At 45.9% G+C, this 17,963-nt stretch overlaps 1 protein-coding gene across 11 annotated transcripts in view; it reads left to right on the forward strand.

The window, feature by feature from the left end:
• Window positions 1–17,963, forward strand: part of ADGRB1 (adhesion G protein-coupled receptor B1) — a 376,961-nt gene that overhangs the window by 193,073 nt on the left and 165,925 nt on the right. For 10 of the 11 annotated variants that reach the window (XM_030553892.1, XM_030553899.1, XM_030553900.1 and 7 more), the window contains 6 exons: window positions 1,823–1,987; window positions 5,512–5,685; window positions 9,863–10,027; window positions 14,007–14,108; window positions 14,638–14,744; window positions 16,088–16,282. In XM_030553892.1, the coding sequence (XP_030409752.1) occupies window positions 1,823–1,987; window positions 5,512–5,685; window positions 9,863–10,027; window positions 14,007–14,108; window positions 14,638–14,744; window positions 16,088–16,282 (908 nt within the window). The remainder of the gene's footprint in view (window positions 1–1,822; window positions 1,988–5,511; window positions 5,686–9,862; window positions 10,028–14,006; window positions 14,109–14,637; window positions 14,745–16,087; window positions 16,283–17,963) is intronic. The other variant, XM_030553898.1, reaches the window with a different exon arrangement.

A 17,963-nucleotide genomic window follows, 5' to 3' on the forward strand; every position in this document is an offset into this window, starting at 1 on the left:
CGCTCGGGATCTGAACTCCTGACACTGCGCTTACCAGATGTTCCCTGCATTACCAGGAACTGCTCTGCTGTCCAAATCCGAATGGCGAGGAGCGTTCCCCAGCTCAGGATCCAAGACCCTGAGTTTGCAGCCTGATGCAATCTCTGTCTCCCAAGCAGCCATGCTGCTCTCACATAGCCAAGTCAGATTTCAGAAAACAATTTATAATGGAGAAACCGCCGCTGTCCTGTGCTCTGCCTGCTCCCACCTCCCCTGCTTCCCAGCATTGCCTTCTACTCATATCCCACGGTCACAGGTAGTTTCTGTGGAAAGCCACAGAACCGTACATAGGCTTTAATGTGTTTCCTGGGGATGGTGGTTTATTCACCACTGGAAATTAACATATTCTTTCCCCATACGAGATAACCCTCTGCTAGGGATATGTGATCCCATTCAGTAAAGAACCACTCAGAATCTTTGCTCAGGATTCTGAGGTTTGGAAAAGTTCACTTGCCTCTTTTTTTAGTATGATTGTTTTTGCAGTGGCCTCTGAACTTTCTTATTTGATCCAGAACTTGAGCTGGAGAGGATAAAAACCCACAAAGGAGGTCGGGACTGCTCTTAGGGCACTTGGAACCTAGATTTTATGGTGACAGGTGTACCATACCCACCTTGGCTAGGTTAGATTATATTGCTTTACAACTGAGCAATCCTGGGAAGCCTAAAACTGTGCTATCCTGTTTTATAACCCAAATGGCTGCTAGGATAAACTTTCCAATTCCTGGATGCTGTCCAAACAGAACTGCTGTACGACACCTGTGTGGAGGATAAAAAGTCTGTTACGTAAAGGGTTTCGAGATTTTGAAATCCGTCCTCATTCCTGTTTGGAATTAAACCCAAAAATTGTCCATGAAACAAATTTTGGAAAAAAAAAAGTTTTGGATTTCTGAAAACATTTGGGTTTGAGTTGACTTTTTAAAATTGTATATTATATTATATATTTTTTCAAAAACAGAAAGTCATTCCAAAAATGAAAAAATTGGAACGTTTCATTCAGAAAATTGAAATGGGATTGTTTGAACATTTTCAGAATTTGTTTTTTGTTCTGAAGCAAAATTGATCTGATTTTGCAAAGTGTTTTGGTTTCCATCGAGCTACATTTTCCAGTGGAAAATGGTTTTGTCCAAGTGTTTCCGATCAGCTCTATACTGCACCTTGTGATGTCTAATTCTAGCAATTAACAGGGGTAACTAGTCAATGCTTGTACAGCCATAACAACACTGGAGTTTTGTAAGCCCATCTAGCTATTCCAAATCTCTTTAGCTCTGCCTGTGATGGCATCACTGCTGAATGATGCATTAGCACTTAGATGTCTGCCTCCTGACATTGCTCCAACTTTCTAAAAGGCTGATGCCTCGTGAAGGTTTAGAGATAAAAGAGAAAGCATTGGGTAAAGTAGCATTAGCAGAGGTGTTGCTTTTAGTGCCTTTGACATTGGAGCTGTCCAGATTTCATCAAGGTTTTCTCTTTCTGAAAGTGTATTTTTGCTGCTCAAAAAGGCCTTTTTCCCCCAGCAAAAATGTGAAGAGGGAGAGGGGTCAGTGAAAAGCGTGTCAGGCTTTTTCACGTTTGTGAAACTAGTGAAGAACCGTTTGGTGGCAATTCATGAAATGTTCCATGCAGTTCTCCTCTGCACATTCATGGCTGATTTGTTTTGGTCCTTCCCATGCTGGTTTCTAATGGGTTTCTTACCATGGGCAAGATACCATGTTCCAAGTAATGATTCTCTAGCTATCTAAGACTCCCTGGAACAGGATGTTTATTCCCTCTGCTTTGATTTCAGTGCACGGCACTTGGGACGAGTGGTCTCCATGGAGTCTGTGCTCCTCAACGTGTGGGCGGGGGTACAGGGATCGAACCCGCACCTGCAAACCCCCTCAGTTTGGTGGAAACCCCTGCGAGGGACCTGAAAAACAAACTAAGTTCTGCAACATTGCACTTTGCCCAGGTAAGGCGGTAAAAAACAGAGCATTCCCTCCAGCGGCTCTCATCCCCGTTCCTGATGGACAGCTCTCCACATCACCCAAAACCACCAACACGTTTGGCAGTAACTGGCTCCACACTTGATCCTATCAGCAGACAGGTCATGCAGATTAAGCTACCCTAGAAGTGGGTCCTCTAGGGCAGGTCTGAAGGATAGTGGAGAGAAAGCTCGGACTGCTGCTTCTTCTCCTGAGAGCTAGAGGACTTTGGTCTCCAGAGATGTCCACTTGGAAACGTGTCCAGCACCAACTGCAATCTTAGGTCAGAACTCCCATTCTCAGTAAGTAATCTGGGGCACACAACATGAAATAGAACAGGATTGGTTCTAGTGGCATACTGCTGAGATTCTGTTATCCTCTAATATACTATTCCACATTATAAGTTGGGAGCTACTTTGCCAGGTTAGCATTTGAGCTGTGAGGAACTTAGCAGCTTTACAGTGGCTCATGTGAATGCCCCCCATCACCTTCCAGATGTTACTTCTCAAAGATTTGTACTCTACTGAGTTTTGTTTTGAGTTTAAAGTTGGAATGAACCCAAACCTCCAAGCGAATCTCAAAGAAGGGGCTGGTTGTTTGTTTTTGCTCATATAAAAAATAGTTGCACTTGGTACAGCCTCCATTCTCAGAACCATAAATCATCCCTGCATATGTCTCAAAACTTAGTCCATGTTAGCGTAGAGGTTTGCAAGTCCTGAGGAAGCTTTTGAGTAACATGGTCCAAATGTTGAAGCTGTAACCAATCCTCCCAAAATAGGGCTGGCTGAAATGTTTCAAATTTTGTCAAAAGTTATCTTCAAAATTTAGTATTTCCCTGGGAGGGAGGGAAATGTGTATGTGTGTGTGTGAGAATTTTGTGAAATTTCTCCCCACATTTGCTGTCACCTCTACCCATTTTGCTACCCAGTTCCCAAATCAGGTAACTATCCCTTGATTTCTGCCTTTGCTCCTAAAATCTCTGCTTGGAATTAGAACTTTGCACAGACCAAGTTGGCTCTCCCATAAAGAGACAAATTGAGGAGGTCATAGCTGGCAGTGCTGGAGTAATAAAGCATATCCCTACTTAATATTGATACATAATTAATGGCTCTGACAAAACTAAATACATATACTATTGCAAATAAAATAGCAATGCAAACAAAGGAAGCCCAATTGAAATCTTTCAGCTTTAATTAATCCACAAAGGTAATCATCGGCTTTTCTGTGCCAAACGAGTGCTGCATTGTAGGGCTCGTTGAAACACAACAATGGGAGCTATTCAGTGCTTTATACACTTGACAGTCATATCAGTTATCACTGCCCTACTCTGAGGATTCGTTACTGCACATGGTTATAATACTCCGCTAATAGGACAATGACACTTTATTCTGTGGGGTCGGTGACACAGAGTGAATCCTGCACCACTTTGAAAGGAGAGGAGAGGACGAGCAAATTGTTTCCATAGACTCTAGAAGATGAATTTCTAATGAACTCCATTGTTATTTGCTTTTCATAAGCTCTTGCTGTGTGGGGTCTACACTGCCAACTACTGAGCACCTCAGCTCCCAGTGTTGGCAATGGGAATGAAGGCTTCTCAGCACCTTGCAGGATTGGGGCCCTTTATGACTGGAGCTATGAGTAGAGATGTAACCTGGAACCACAGTCAGCTTTGCTGGCTTAATTTCCTAAACTTCCGAAAATACAATACAGGAATAATCCAAACACATGACCGGCCCGTCTCTACGTAGTATGGCCTTTCCCCTCTCCCCCGATTTCATGGGTAGGTGCCAAAGGCAGATCCCTATAGATGTGTTCCCATTTTATATCCCTTACACCAAAAATGCTGCTTTCCTTGGTGACAATAGCCCCTAGCCTTGCAGTGTGCAGTAGTGGTACTATAGCGCATGGGGCTATTGTGGTAACTGCTGCAATATATTTCTTATATGGGCTAAGAGACATGGGACCAGATCCTCCGCAGGTGGAAATCATAGCGCTGTTGAGTTAGGAATACCTCCACCTGGGAGGAATTGCCTCATTGACTCCAGTGGGGTTTGCTGATGGTCAGCATCTCTTAGCATTCACCCCTTTGGTATTAATATGCATTTATGTAATGCCATGAATATAGGGGTGTCAAAGCCTTTATTCTGGAGTGGCTAAAGCCGGGCCTCTAAATCCATAAATAGCTACTGAACTAAGTTGCCTGATGTTCCGATCTGCTGTGCCTTGCAACTCTCATTGACTTTAAAATTGTACATTTTGGTTATGATGCAGTTTCTTTCATGTGCACAAACAAAGAGCAACGGGACCCTGAGACTAATTTGGTGCCTTTTGAGAGCTTGTAAATTACAAAAGGAACCAGATGTCAAATAGTTTTTAAAAAATCAATTTGCGTCTGGGACTGATGAGCCAAGAGAAAGAGTTTTTATTCGCTAGAGAGCTGAAATCTCCAAGAAATGGGGTTCAGAACAGAATAAAAACCTTAATAATAGGGATACCACTGGGCCTTGCTTCTCATCCAGAGAGATAACAACCACCATTGCTAAGGAGGTAAATCAGGAATGGTAGAAAGGTTAGATGAAATATCTGTTGATTGGGGCTAATTAGAGTGGGCCTGCCAGTCTAGGGAATGCTTTAAAATATATCATGCTAATAAAATCCATTCATGTTTCTTTCCTATCCTGTGCTTTTAGTAATTTTCCTTTGCTGTTTTTTTTTTTTGCTAATTAATTATCCAAGATGTTTCTGTTCAGGGACATGCGAAGCCTGTCAATGTTAATTCAGCAACAAGAGAAGTGCATTGATATATACATACACACCTACTCATGGATCTTTATTAAATTCCACTCATGCTATAGGGTATGTCCTGATACATGGAGTGAATTCCATTGAATAATAGTGAACTCCTGTAAAAAGATTCTCTCTGAAAGACAGATGGAGTTTTAAGGTTCATCCATCAATCTTTCCTTCCTTCCACACGTGCCACTTTGAACTAGACCTGGTCAAAATTTTTCTAAGTTTTCCATTTTTCCACTGGAACGTGCTGATTTGGCAAAATTGAAATCTTCCGTGGGAACATATTGATTACAATGAAATGTTTTGATGAAAAATGATCAGAACAATTTATCTCAATTGGGTCAAAATATCTGTGTGGGTTTTTTTTACTTTATCATGTTGATTGTTATGTTATATTTATTTTATCATTTATAATATTACTATGAAGGTCAAAAAGTTTGGATTATTATATGCCCTGTTATATTATCATGTCATGTCATGTGATACTGTAATAGTCTGTGTTCCTAAGGCTCCTTGGTTGGGCAGAGTTGAGCTCTCCTTCCCTGGGGTACCTGCCTGCATCTCTTTCTCAGTCTATGCAGGATGGCTCTGTCTGCTTTGGCGCACTATATTGTGCCAGCACAACAGGACCTTGGCTTCACTGGCTTGGTCTCGCGGAACAGGCCTCATTCCTGGTGAAAGGGATTTTCACATTCTCTGTTTCTTTTTCTTCCTTTGGGCCACTCAGTGGATGGGAACTGGAATGAGTGGTCGAGCTGGAGTTCCTGTTCTACGACCTGCTCCAATGGTACCCAGCAGCGGACGCGGGAGTGCAACGGACCCTCCTATGGGGGAGCAGAGTGCCAGGGGCACTGGGTGGAGACCAGAGATTGCTTCCTAAGGCAGTGTCCAGGTCAGTGGCAAATGGGTCACTGTGTATTGCGGATCCTCCCTCAACACTCTGCAGTTGCACAGAGACTATGACAAATGCCCCTTTATTTTCTTTGAGGAAAAATAGCACAGTTTTCCCCATTGGTCCACCTATCATTACCAGTGGTTCATCTACTCCAGTACCCTGTCAGGACCAGATACTCCAGCAGAAGGTGCAAGAAACCCCATAGTGGACAATAGTAGAATAACCTGACCATTGGGAAAGTATTTTCCTAACCTCAGGTCAGTGGTTGCCATATGACATGAAGAATGATGGTGTATATCACTTATAATTGTTTGATCTTATCTCATGCAGATGCGGATGTCTGTATTATTCATATAATTTTCTATTCCTTTTTGGAATACTGCTGAGCAGTTGGCCTCAGTAACATCTTGTGTCCAGCAGTTCCACAGGTTAATTAAGGGCTGTTTAAACCAATATTTCCAATTGATTGCCTTTCAGTTTCACTGGTCTCGCCTTATTCTAACATAAAGAAAAAGGGTAGCCAAGGAGACTCTGATTATTGTCTTTGAGTTGTGAACTTCTCATTTATCTCCTGTTGAAATAATATAGTCATCGGGTAACGTTTTCAAAAGTACCTAAGTCCCATTTCTCAAATGACTTAGGAACTGAAATCTCATTGAAAGTCAACGGCACTTAGACTCCAAAGTGACTTAGGTGCTCTTGAAAAAATTACCCTCTTATCCATTAAATCTCTGCTATGGAATTCTTTCCATGTTTCTATGGTATTTTCACACTCGTCCTATTACATGTTAGTTGTTTCCTCATCCAATTTATGATTGAAACTGACAGTTTGAACCTTCACCGTGAATAGGCTGTGAGGCCGGTTGGGGAGCAAGATCCGGGGCTTCTAGGTTGTTGTGACCAGCCCTTTATGGCTTGGTATAATCACCCTGACTTTATTTCATGGGGGATAGGTCCTAAGACAGGCCATTTCAGAAAGGAAAATAAACCAGAACGGAAGCATGTGTCAGAGAAGTCTGATACCAGTGAGTCTCAGTCATCTGCCTTACCCTGGCTCTCTCGAGTCAGCTGTTTCCAGCCTGGGTGCACTTTATCGCTCTCTGAGGGTATGGGCTTTGTGCCAGCAACTAAGCAGGGCTTGTGGGTGGCAGAGAAAATAAGAACTTAAGAGCGGCCACACTGGGTCAGACCAAAGGTCCATCTAGCCCAGTATCTGTCTACCGACAGTGGCCAATGCCAAATGCTCCAGAGAGAATGAACAGAACAGGTAATCATTGAGTGATCCATCCCTGTTCACCCATTCCCAGCTTCTGGCAAAAGAGAATTCAGCTGCCTGGCTTCCACATCAGTAAATGTTCAAAGTCACCCTTTAGATAGGTGGGGGTAACTGAGGGCTTTGAAGTGGTGCTGTTCCACAGAGAATATCAGAAGGTTCATGGGGAACTACTTTCTCTAGCAGCAGAACACCACACTCACAAAGCAGTGCTTAGACAGGGCATTGGCCTTTCCTACACTGAGACCAATAAGCCCTGCTATTTAGGCCTCATTTTTTTTTAGTCGCTGAGCTTCTGTTATCATAGTTGTTGCTAACATGGTTTTGAGTGTCATGGGGACATGGCCCAAACTGCAGGTGCAGTTGACATCGGTGTAGAAAAGGCTAGAGGTTGTGGCACACCATATGTTTAGTGGTAATGTTGTCCTTCCTCAGCTAGGGAAAGAAGAAAAGTAATCCCTCACCTCCCAGTATCCTGTTAAAATAGCGTCATAAGTGATTTGCTAAAATGTGATCCGCATTAGGAATCAGGACTCCTGGGTCCTAGCTCTCATTCTGTTACTGAGCTGCTGCATGGCCGCAGACAAAGCACTGTTCCCCATCTGTGACATGAAGAGGATATTTCACAGACGTGTTGGGAAGATTAATTAGCAGTTGTACAGTGCTTTGAAGCTGTTTAAATGCCATTATTAATAGTAAGAAGTGAGCTACAAAGAAGCATGTCCATAGAGGGTGCAGAGGCACTCAGAGAAGTTACAATGGAACTAGACAACTTACAGTCCATTTCTCAGAGCGCTTGCAAATCCCATTTCCAAGGCATGTGAAACAACCATACGCATTGAGAAAAGACAGTTAAATGTATATATGAGTCCCAGAATGTAAAAACAGGTGACTTGTTCCAAGAAAGAGTTTGGCCAATTTAAGTTCTTGGGGGATTATGCTGCGCTTACACAGTGCATGGGCCTTAAAGTAGCTTCTTGCACAAGAGTGAATTTCACTCAAAATGAAGCCCAAAGTGGGCAATAACACTGAAGCGGTAGACTTTGGTTATTAAATGTTAATATAATAAATTAGAGAGACATTTATATGGGTCCCTGTCTATATTCAGAGCTTCCACAGTCAGACCCCAAAATCTTAGCCCAGAGTGAATGATTCAGGAGGCCTGGATGTCTCGGATGACTGGAAATAAAAACCAATGGTCCATCTACCCCAATATCTGTCTTCCGACCGTGGCTGGTGATAGATGCTTCAGAGAGAATGAACAGTACAGAGCAATTTTTCGAGTGATCCATCCCATGTCATTCAGTCCCAGCTTCTGGCAGTCAGAGGCTTTAGGGTACTCAGAGCATGTGGTTGTGTCTCTGACCATCTTAGTTAACAGTCATTGATGGACCTATCCTCCATGAACGTATCTAATTCTCTTTTGAACCCAGTTATACTTTTGGCCTTCACAACATCCCCTGGCAAAGAGGTCCACAGCTTGACTGTGCATTGTGTGAAGAAATAATTCCTTCTGTTTGTTTTAAACCTGCTACCTATTAATGTCATCGGGTGACCCTGATTCCTGTGTTACCTGAAGGAGTAAATAACGCTTCTCTATTCACTGTCTCTACACCATTCATGATTTTATTGACTTCTATCATATCCCCTCTTAGTCGTCTCTTTTCCAGGCAGAATAGTCCCAGACTTCTTACTTTCTCCTCATACAGAAGCTGTTCCATATCCCAAATCATTTTTGTTACCCTTCTCTGTATCTTTTCCAATTCTAATATATCTTTTGTTTTGTGATGGATCAACCAGGCTTGCCCAGAGTATTTAAGATGTGGGCGTACCTTGGCTTTATAGAGGGGCGTTATGATATTTTCTGTCTTATTATCTATCCCTTTCCTGATGGTTCCTAACAAGCTGTTAGCTTTTTTGACCGCTACTGCACATTGAAGAGATGAAAAATGGGACAGGGGTCAGCAGCTCAGGTTCAGAAGTAAATTAATGCTGCTCTTTGGTAGCTGATTTGAACTGAGCTGACGGCCTGGTTCCTACCAGACATGTGGCTGTAGGGAGACGCCTGAACGTCACCCTTAGTAGCAGTTATAGGAGAGAATCCAAGGAGCTATTGGGCCATGGAGACTGAACTGTCTTAGGGTCCTTCCAGGCTGTGCTGTGATGGGGAGGGGAGACATAAGGAGAAGCTTGTACTGGAGCAGAACATGTTGTACTATTTACTCTGGGCATAAGCCTACGATTTCAGGGAGATGGAGAGTTTGTGCACAGCAAGCTGAGGTGCAAATGTACAGTGCACGAATGTGGCGCATATTAACTGGCAGTGTGGCCCCTGCTACCATGCATGAAAAATTCCTCAGGACGCTTTGACGTACGCTTACTTCAAAGAGCAATAGGCCAAAGTGCACCAGGGAACTTGAAGTGCGCTGTAGCCAGCTCTGCACAGCCAGTGAGTGCGCAGCGCGCTAGCGGGCGGTCGATTTACATTCCAGCTTGCTCCATTCTAAAATTCTGTTTAAAAAAGCCCCCAGTCTGCAGGGTTCAAACTTCTTCCACCACAACTAAAATCATTTTAAAGCAATCCACAGTTTTCAGGCGTGGTTATGATCTCCTGCACACTTTGCACGGTTGACTACAAGGAAGCTGCTCCTGAATTGTCCCATGCACGTGAGATCAGAGTTAGGCCATCAATGTGCAAAAGCAATCGAGATATGGACTGTTAGATCACTCCCACGCACCCTCTCCTCCTCCTTTTAATTAGTGTTAGAGCCTTTTCCAGGCAGGGAGCCATCACCTAACATCCTGTCGTATTGCTGCAAACCGTATGTCCAGTGTTTACCTTGAGGATGAGCTGCCTCGTGTTACTCAGGAACTTTTCTTTCCTCGTTTTCTCTCCTGCAGTGGATGGAAAGTGGCAGGCGTGGGGGCCGTGGGGGAGCTGTACGACCTCATGCGGGGGCGGGACGCAGAGACGCGACCGTGTATGCTACGGCCCCTTCTTCGGGGGAGACTCTTGTCAGGGGCCCAAGGAGGAGTATAAGCAGTGTAATGACAAGAAGTGTCCTGGTACGTATCTCACACTCTTCCTCTTTCTGTTCAGACCGGTAACACAGACTGTGGGGACAGGCTGCTGCTTGTATGAGTCAGAGTTTAATACCAGGAGAGACCTCTGGTCCAGCCTTCTGTATAACACAAGCCTGCTGGTGGGGCTTGGTCCAATACCTATCCAAGCTAATTGTGAGGGTCTCCCTGATTTCAATGGGTATGATTGGGCCTTCCGTGGGTGGATGGATATGCTCAGTGCTTCTTGACTGGTATGTGGTTGGAGACAGGCAGCTGATGATTTATAGAGAGGCAAAGATCTGGTGTGTGAGTACCCAGCAAAAGCAGTACTGGAGCATCCCTGATGCTCTGTCATGTTCACACTACCCCCACTGGGCCACTAGCCACTGGAGTACTCACATGCGGTTGCACTACCCAGAGCAGCGTTAGACAGCACAGTGCTGGCTGAGCCTGTCTGAGTCCTGCCTAACCTATAGCTCCCACTGGTGCTATTGCCTGGGGAGAAGAACCTGCTGCAAATTATGAGGCTGAAAAACCTTAGCGAGGTCAAGGCTGTAGAGTTTTGCAGGGTAGACAAAACCTGGGTTTCTAATATGAAACACAAGCAGAAGCAAATAGTTAAAGGGCTCAAAAGCAATGTTTATTTTCCTTTGCAAGCCACTTTTAGAGCCCCTTCTGGGGAAATCTCTGGTTGAAATTCCCCGGCCTCTGTTGTACAGGAGGTCAGACTAGAAAGTTGCACTGGTTCCCTTTGATATGATACAGAGTTTTGAATAGTGAGGAGGTTTAATGATCTGAACAGATTACCAAGGGATGTGGTGACTTCTCCCTCACTGGAGTCTTTAACTCAAGACTGGGTGTCTCTTGAAAAGACGCACTCTAGCTGAACCAAAACTATTGGGCTGGATGCAGGGATCACTGGGGAGGTGCAATGGCCTGTGTTATACAGGAGGTCAGACCAGATGATCACAAAGGTCTCTGTGAATTGAAGAGGAAAAGACCCAAATGGTAGCATGAAGATGTCACCTAACTTCAGCTATTGATCCCGCCCCCCCGGATTCTCTTCTAATTCAGCCAACAGCATTCCCTGACCATAGGAAAAAATTGGGCCAGATCCTCAACTTTACGGACTTTACCTTTGATTTAGGCTGGATGAGGATCTAGAGCAAACCAAGACATTTTGTTAATTTTGGTAGGGGCTTGGAGCTGTGCTATCATTACAAAAGGAGGCACATCTCAGCAGTGCGGGTGTTTCACATCAAAGGAACTTCTTGTGACAATGTTTTGAAGGGAGAGGTGGTGTGGGCAGGAGGAAGGGCAAGGTGGACTCGGCAAGTCAATGGCTACAAATAAACCTCCTTGATTTGTTCTCAAGGAAATCTCAAATACCAACATGATTTTGTTTTAACGGAAGGATTGAGCTTAACTGGATTCGATATTAAAATCTCCCAGTGCAACTCGCTTCCTAGAGTAAAAAGGATTTTGTTACAAAGCGATATTAAAAATGACAGTGATCAGTTGATTCTTTCCTTGCCTGGGAATCACTCCAGCGCTTGTCGGCAAGACAATGCCAGACAATTCCAGGCCTGTCTAAGGAGCATCCCTGATACATGGAATCACACTGCGCTTTCTGGAAAGGGCAGTCACAAGCGGGAGTGAAAAGAAAGCATTGGAGGGTTGGCATTAGAGAGAGAGAGTGAAGGGGTTGGAATGGGGGAGCCATTCTCCTCAACCCTTCCCCGTCCCCTTCCCCCTTGCTCCTGCAGCTTGGTCACTTTGCAACAAAGAATGCTAGCAGCTCTCCATAATTCTCCTTTGAAACACCGAGGGAAGCAAAGCGGCGGGATGGGTTTGTGGCTAAGGCAGTGGGCTGGGACTCAGGAGATCTGGGCTCAAATTCACAGCTCTGCCACAGCTCTGCCACAGCAAGTCACCTAATCTCTCTGTGCTTCAGGCACTCTTCAGTAAAACAGGGCCAGTAATACACGCTTCCCCCCCACGCCGCTGTCTGTCTTGTGTCTGTAGATTGTAAGTTCTGTGGGGCAGACACTATTTCTATTAGATTCTGTTTCTTGTTGTGCCTAGCACAATGCAGGCCTGATCTCAGTGGGGGCTTCAGGTGCTACTGGAATACCTATGACAGGAACAGTAGACAATTAAAAGGAATGGGATGAGAGCTCTTTATGAACAACTATCATGGCTAGTGGTTGGTCGTGGTCTTCCAGGGAGCGTGGGGAGGGGGAGCTGTGTTTCAAATACAGATGGGATTTGGATGTAGATTCCATTCTGAACTGGGTACACGTGGATCACTCTTCCTGTCTGGAGCCTTTATAGACATAGGTGTTACCCACAAGATCTGGAGCCAAGCCGCCCCACGCTCAGAGATTTGTCAGATACAGAATTCTGGCTCCAGCCCCATCTTTACATTCACAGCCCTGCCTCCCACCCAGAAGCATCCTGCAGTCAGTTCCAAAGCAGCACATGGGGAGATGGACGTACACAACCCAGACGTGGAGCCCCGAGGTATTCCATAGTCCCAGTCATGCCCCGTGTAGGACTTGCGAGTGCTCCCTCTGCTGAAGATGCACTTGGGGGCTGCAGGCCGGGCATGCTCCACTAACTCCCCAGAGCGCACAGTAAAACACAGGACCTAGGACATGTATTATTTCAGTCATCTGCAGCTACTGCCACCCTCCCCCCACAGCTTGGCTGATTGTGCCCTTGGCACACCTCGACTGGCGCCACTGAACGCTGGCACCAGCCGTGCTTCCCAGCATGGGAGGAGAGTGCGGTGAACAGCTGCTGAGTCCAGTCAATGACTGGCATTGGCTTGGCAACTGCCAGGCCTGGACAGGAACAGCCGTGCAAGCAGCCTCCTTGTTTATGGGTAGTTTTACATGCACAATAAATTGAATATGTAATTGCAAACCACCCCAAGGAGTGATAAATAGTTTTAATACCAGATTCACAACTTCCACAGTTTTATGTACCATAAGTAATCTTTTCCCTCATAAACCATCACTCATGTAGTAGACGTGCTTCCAACTTGCTGAAAGCACGTTGGCCATTTTGACTCCCTTTGGGGGCTGACTCAGCTTCGCCCCACTTTGCAGCCACCCCTTTCCTCCCAAGCCTCCACCCATTAGATCCAACTGAGGCCGGAGGTTGGCGTAACCGCTGCACGGGGTGCTTTCCGCTGGTGCCGGGAGCAGCCGCATCATTTAAACATGGCAGCAGCCTGCTGAGCTCTATGGCGGTCGTTTCGTATGAGCAGCTGATGGAAACCCACCTTCGCGGCATTATGGGGTGGTACTTACACTCTCTGCTTGTCCACATTTGCTTGGCAAAGTAAGCATCCGATACCCAGTGCCCCAAAGAGAATAGCTGCCTATGCAGGGCTTGAGGGGGCGCTCTAGGTGGTCCTGGTTCAACTTGGTTTCTGTCTAGCTGTGTCTCCTCTCCCTTTCTTTCCTCTCCTTTCTCCTTCCAGTCTTTCCTGTTCTTCCCCTCTAGGATGTTGCAGTTCGACATAGTCGTGTTTTAAACATAAAAAGCCTAGGACAGATATAATGCCTCCTAGGCGTGGGTTCTTTGCCCCTGAAACCCCAGATCCCTACAATGTGAGCCTAGCACACACAGCTGCGACAGAGTAGGGGATGCACGTAGCACACTTTGCGTTCACCTTAGGTGGGCACTAGTTAATTAACACTCACAGAGGATCAAGGCTCAGTTTTCAGATAGGCAACATGAGCTACAGAGAGGTCAGGTGGCTTTGCCCAAGGCCAAGCGATGAGGCAGCTGCGATTTAATCTCAGGAGCTGCTGGCTCTCTCCACAGCGCACTTTCCACCACTGTCAGGTCTTTTCTCTGCTTCTCCCTTTTCTCTTCCCCCTCTCTGCTACGACTCCCCTTCCTTTCTTCCCATCCTGCCCAGGCTGAGCAGCCAGTGGTGTAGCCAACCCAGTGCCTTTGTCCTTTACAGAGCCCCATGAAATATGCGATGAAGATAACTTTGCTTCCGTGGTTTGGAAGGAAACGCCTGCCGGAGATGCTGCGGCTGTCCGGTGTCCTCGCAATGCCACTGGTAAGGAGAATGACACACTCTGCCTGTGGAGTCAACTTAAACTCATGGAGTTCTTGGTCTTCTCGGACTTAGAGAGGACCAGGATGTGTTATATGAGGAGGGGACTTAATACTGAATTTCATCTGCCATTTTGTTGCCCAGTCACACAGTTTTGTGAGATCCCTTTGCATCTCTTCACAGACAGCTTGATTCTTGAGTATCGCCTTCCAAATTTGTCACCTCACTGTTTCCCACCCCTTTTCCAGATCATTTATGAATATATTGAACAACACAGTATTGATCCTTGAGGGACCTCACTTTTTACCCCTCCCCACTGTGAAAACTGACCATTTATTCCTACCCTTTCTATCTTTCAACCAGTTAGTGAGAGGACCTTCCTTCTGATCCCATGACTGCTTACTTTTCTTATGGGCCTTTGGTGTGGACCTTGTCAAAGGCTTTCTGAAAGTCCAAGTACAATATATCCACTGGTTCACCTTTGTCCACATCCAGCTGTCCTCTCTTCCATGCCCCTTTCATTCTCCTTTAGGGTTGATCCTGAGAAGATGCACTTTAGATGAAGAAGGGATAGCGTACTGGGAGACTCCGACCTACATCAAGTGTGTTTCCATTGACTACAGGAATATACAGATGATGGTAAGAAAGATTCACTTCTCATCGGAATGGATCCATTTCCCCCCATTGTTGCGTTTTACTTAGATGGGAGATTCCCCAGAGAAACCCAAAGGGCTTACACCGATCAAGTAGTGACCCACTCTTCCCTCTGAGTCAGTAGTGAGCCAGTGACCCATTCCAGGGTTAGGGGGTGCAGTGGTGCTGAAGGCTCTGTTGTTTGGACTAATCCTACAACAGAGGCCTGGCCACTTGTGATTATTTAAAGGGCTCCTAGCACTTTTTGCGAGAGTGGAGGGTGTTAACCTCGGTATCCTGGCCAAATTCCAGTTTCCTTACATTCACTCGGCAGTGTTCAAAGGGAGGATGTCATCTCTTTCTGCCCTCAGCCCTTGTGCGGTGTTGTTGCTGCATTTCAGCAGCCATGGAAGGAGAGTTTGTAGAGCACTTTGGGAGGGAAGGTGTTATAAATGGAAGGCATTACTGTCTCCTCAATCCTTTATCCTGAAGAGATCTGTGCACAGAGAAAAACACAGAGCCCCCAGCTATAAAATGGGGAGGATGAGTCTTCCTTGTCCCCCCTTTGTCTGTCTTGTCTAGTTAGATTGTAACCCCCTGGCGACAGGATAGTCTCTTGCTGGGCAGTTTAGTGTCTAGCATGATGGGGCTCCATTCTCGGTTGGCTCCTTTAGCTGTTACCATAATAATAAAAACTTTAAATACTTGGCCTGCCTCTGCCACTCTCCGGTGGCTTGTCTGGAAAGTCAGTGCCTGCAGCAGAACCATCCTGGTTCCCGTCTGTGGGCTGAGATGGCTGTAACTCAGGTATAAGACAGCTACAGCACTGAGTGGTGAGCAAAATCTTCCATTGCAGGCTAGGGTAGCAGCAGCAAGATTATGAGGCAGAATAGCCTCTTCTGAATCTGCAGGCACACTTCCCTTCCTGATCACAAAGAAAGTGGGAATTCAGTTGTCCTCTGATAGCCACCTAAGACTTTTCAGAGATATCACAGTCTCTCCCAGATTGCATCGAGCTGAAGGCCAGAAGGGACCATTAGACTATCAAGCCCGATCTCCTGTATATCACAGGCCATTACATTTCACCCCACTACCCTATACTGAGCCAAAGAACTTGGTTTAGACTAAAGCATTTCAGTCTTCAGGAGACCGAACTGTCATGTAGAGGTAGTGAACAGGAGAGACCTGGGTACCAAAGCCCGAGGCCCCTGCAATGGCAGGGAATTGATTAGGTGACATTTGCCCAGAAGGGACCATGGTGATCATCTGGTCTGTGCTCCTGAGGCCTGAGAACTTCATTGATCCCCAGTAGTGTGTGTTTGACTCATTGTACTCTTCTCTCATCTCAGACAAGGGAGCATCTCTCCAAAGCCCAGCGAGGGTTGATGGGAGAAGGGGTATCTGAAGTGCTCCAAAACCTCGTGGAGATCTCCCAGGATGGGACCAGCTACAGCGGGGACCTGCTGTCCACCATCGATGTACTCAGGAATATGACCGAGATCTTCCGTAGGGCGTATTACAGCCCTGCTGCTGGGGATGTACAGGTGAGCTGAGGAAGAGAGAGATGCACGTCATGATGGGATGAGTGCCACTGGGCAAGTTTAAGGCACGGACACATACAAACAGGGTTTGGGCGACCACTATGTGCACTGGAATCTACTTATACTTGATGAAAGCCCAGAAAAAATCAGAAATGTTTCTGCTTATCTGTGTGATGTGCCTCATTTCCCAATGTGCACTTCCCAGGCTAATGAGTTCTCCCCCACCCAATCCCCACTGTTTAATGAACTAGTAACTTGAAGAGCAATTTCGAGCTGATTCAACCCAGCCGCACATTCTGTGGAGTCTAATTGATTTTGGTGCCTTATTTGGAAGGAATTGCAGTCTAATGGCCGAGAGGGGAGTTGATCCTTGGGTATTAGGTGTCTATGTATCGATGTGGGAGAAGGCTGAGGGCTTCTTGCCCTGGGCTTTACTTTCAGCAGTTGCATGCAGACTGGTTACAAATCTGTCCTTGGGAGAGGTCATCAGCCCACAACTTGACACATTAAACTTGTCCCCTAGGATCTGCTTCCCCATGGTGTCTGCAACGGCAGGGAAAATGGAGAGGAAAATCAATGGATTTGAACTCTGTATCTCCTGCCTTCACATCTCTCTCTCTCACACACACAGCAGAACTTTTGCCTGGATAGCCCCTCTTCCTCTGACAGTTCATTCTGTCATTCCTCTTTCCCAGTTATAATGGAGATGGAGCCACCAGAAGTTTTCCCACCACTGGCAGTGGTTTTATCTTCTTCCATAAGCCCAGCAGCTGGGCTGGATGAAGCAGTGGCTGATCTAGTCTGGCAGCCCCTGTGCTCACTGACTTCAGAGCCTGAATGCACTCCCAGTGCCAGCAATGGCTTTTCGATGGAAGGAGGATAGATCTGCTGAAGATGGGGTCTGCTCGGTACCTTGGCTTCTATATTTCCTGTGTGTTACTCACTGGGTGAAATATCTCACCCTGAGGGGCTCTCTTAGCAGTGAAGGTTTGGTCAAGTGAAGCTAGGACCCAGCAGAGTGTGCAGAGAAACTCCATTAACTCACAATGGCAATGTAAAGCCTCACATGCTGAGACCTTTGCAAAGGTGGGGAGGGACAGGAGTGGCTAAGCTGGAGAAACCTAACCTCTCTATTTGTTCGAGATAGGGCCAAATGAAGGTTAGGGATAGAGTGCTGCACTTGGGCTGTAGCCCACAAAAGCTTATGCATCCGATGAAGCGGGCTGTAGTCCACAAAAGCTTATGCTCAAATAAATTTGATAGTCTCTAAGGTGCCATAAGTACGCCTGTTATATTTGGGCTGGAGAAACCTGGGTACCGTTCCTTGCTCAGCTTTCCTGTGTGATCTTCGGAAAGTCACTTAATCTGCACTGTGCCTCCATCCACCCTTCTTTATAATGGGGATAATCTGGCTCTATATCCCAGGGGTGGTGTGAGAAGAGAATACATGAATGATGGAGAAGTTGTCAGATACTCTGGTGATGGGGGCCAGAGAAATATCTGGCTGGCTGGCTGGCTGGCTGGATAGATAGATATGTTTTCCATTATGATAATCTAGTCGGGCTCCCTGTACGGCACAGGCCAGAGAATCTCCACCAATACTTTCAGCATCAAGCCCATAGCTTCAGTACGAGCTAGAACAGATCCTTTAAAACAACATCCAGTCTTGATGTAAAGACCATAA

Source organism: Gopherus evgoodei, chromosome 2 (genome assembly GCF_007399415.2).
Source record: "Gopherus evgoodei ecotype Sinaloan lineage chromosome 2, rGopEvg1_v1.p, whole genome shotgun sequence".
In the NCBI taxonomy this organism is placed as follows: domain Eukaryota; kingdom Metazoa; phylum Chordata; order Testudines; family Testudinidae; genus Gopherus; species Gopherus evgoodei.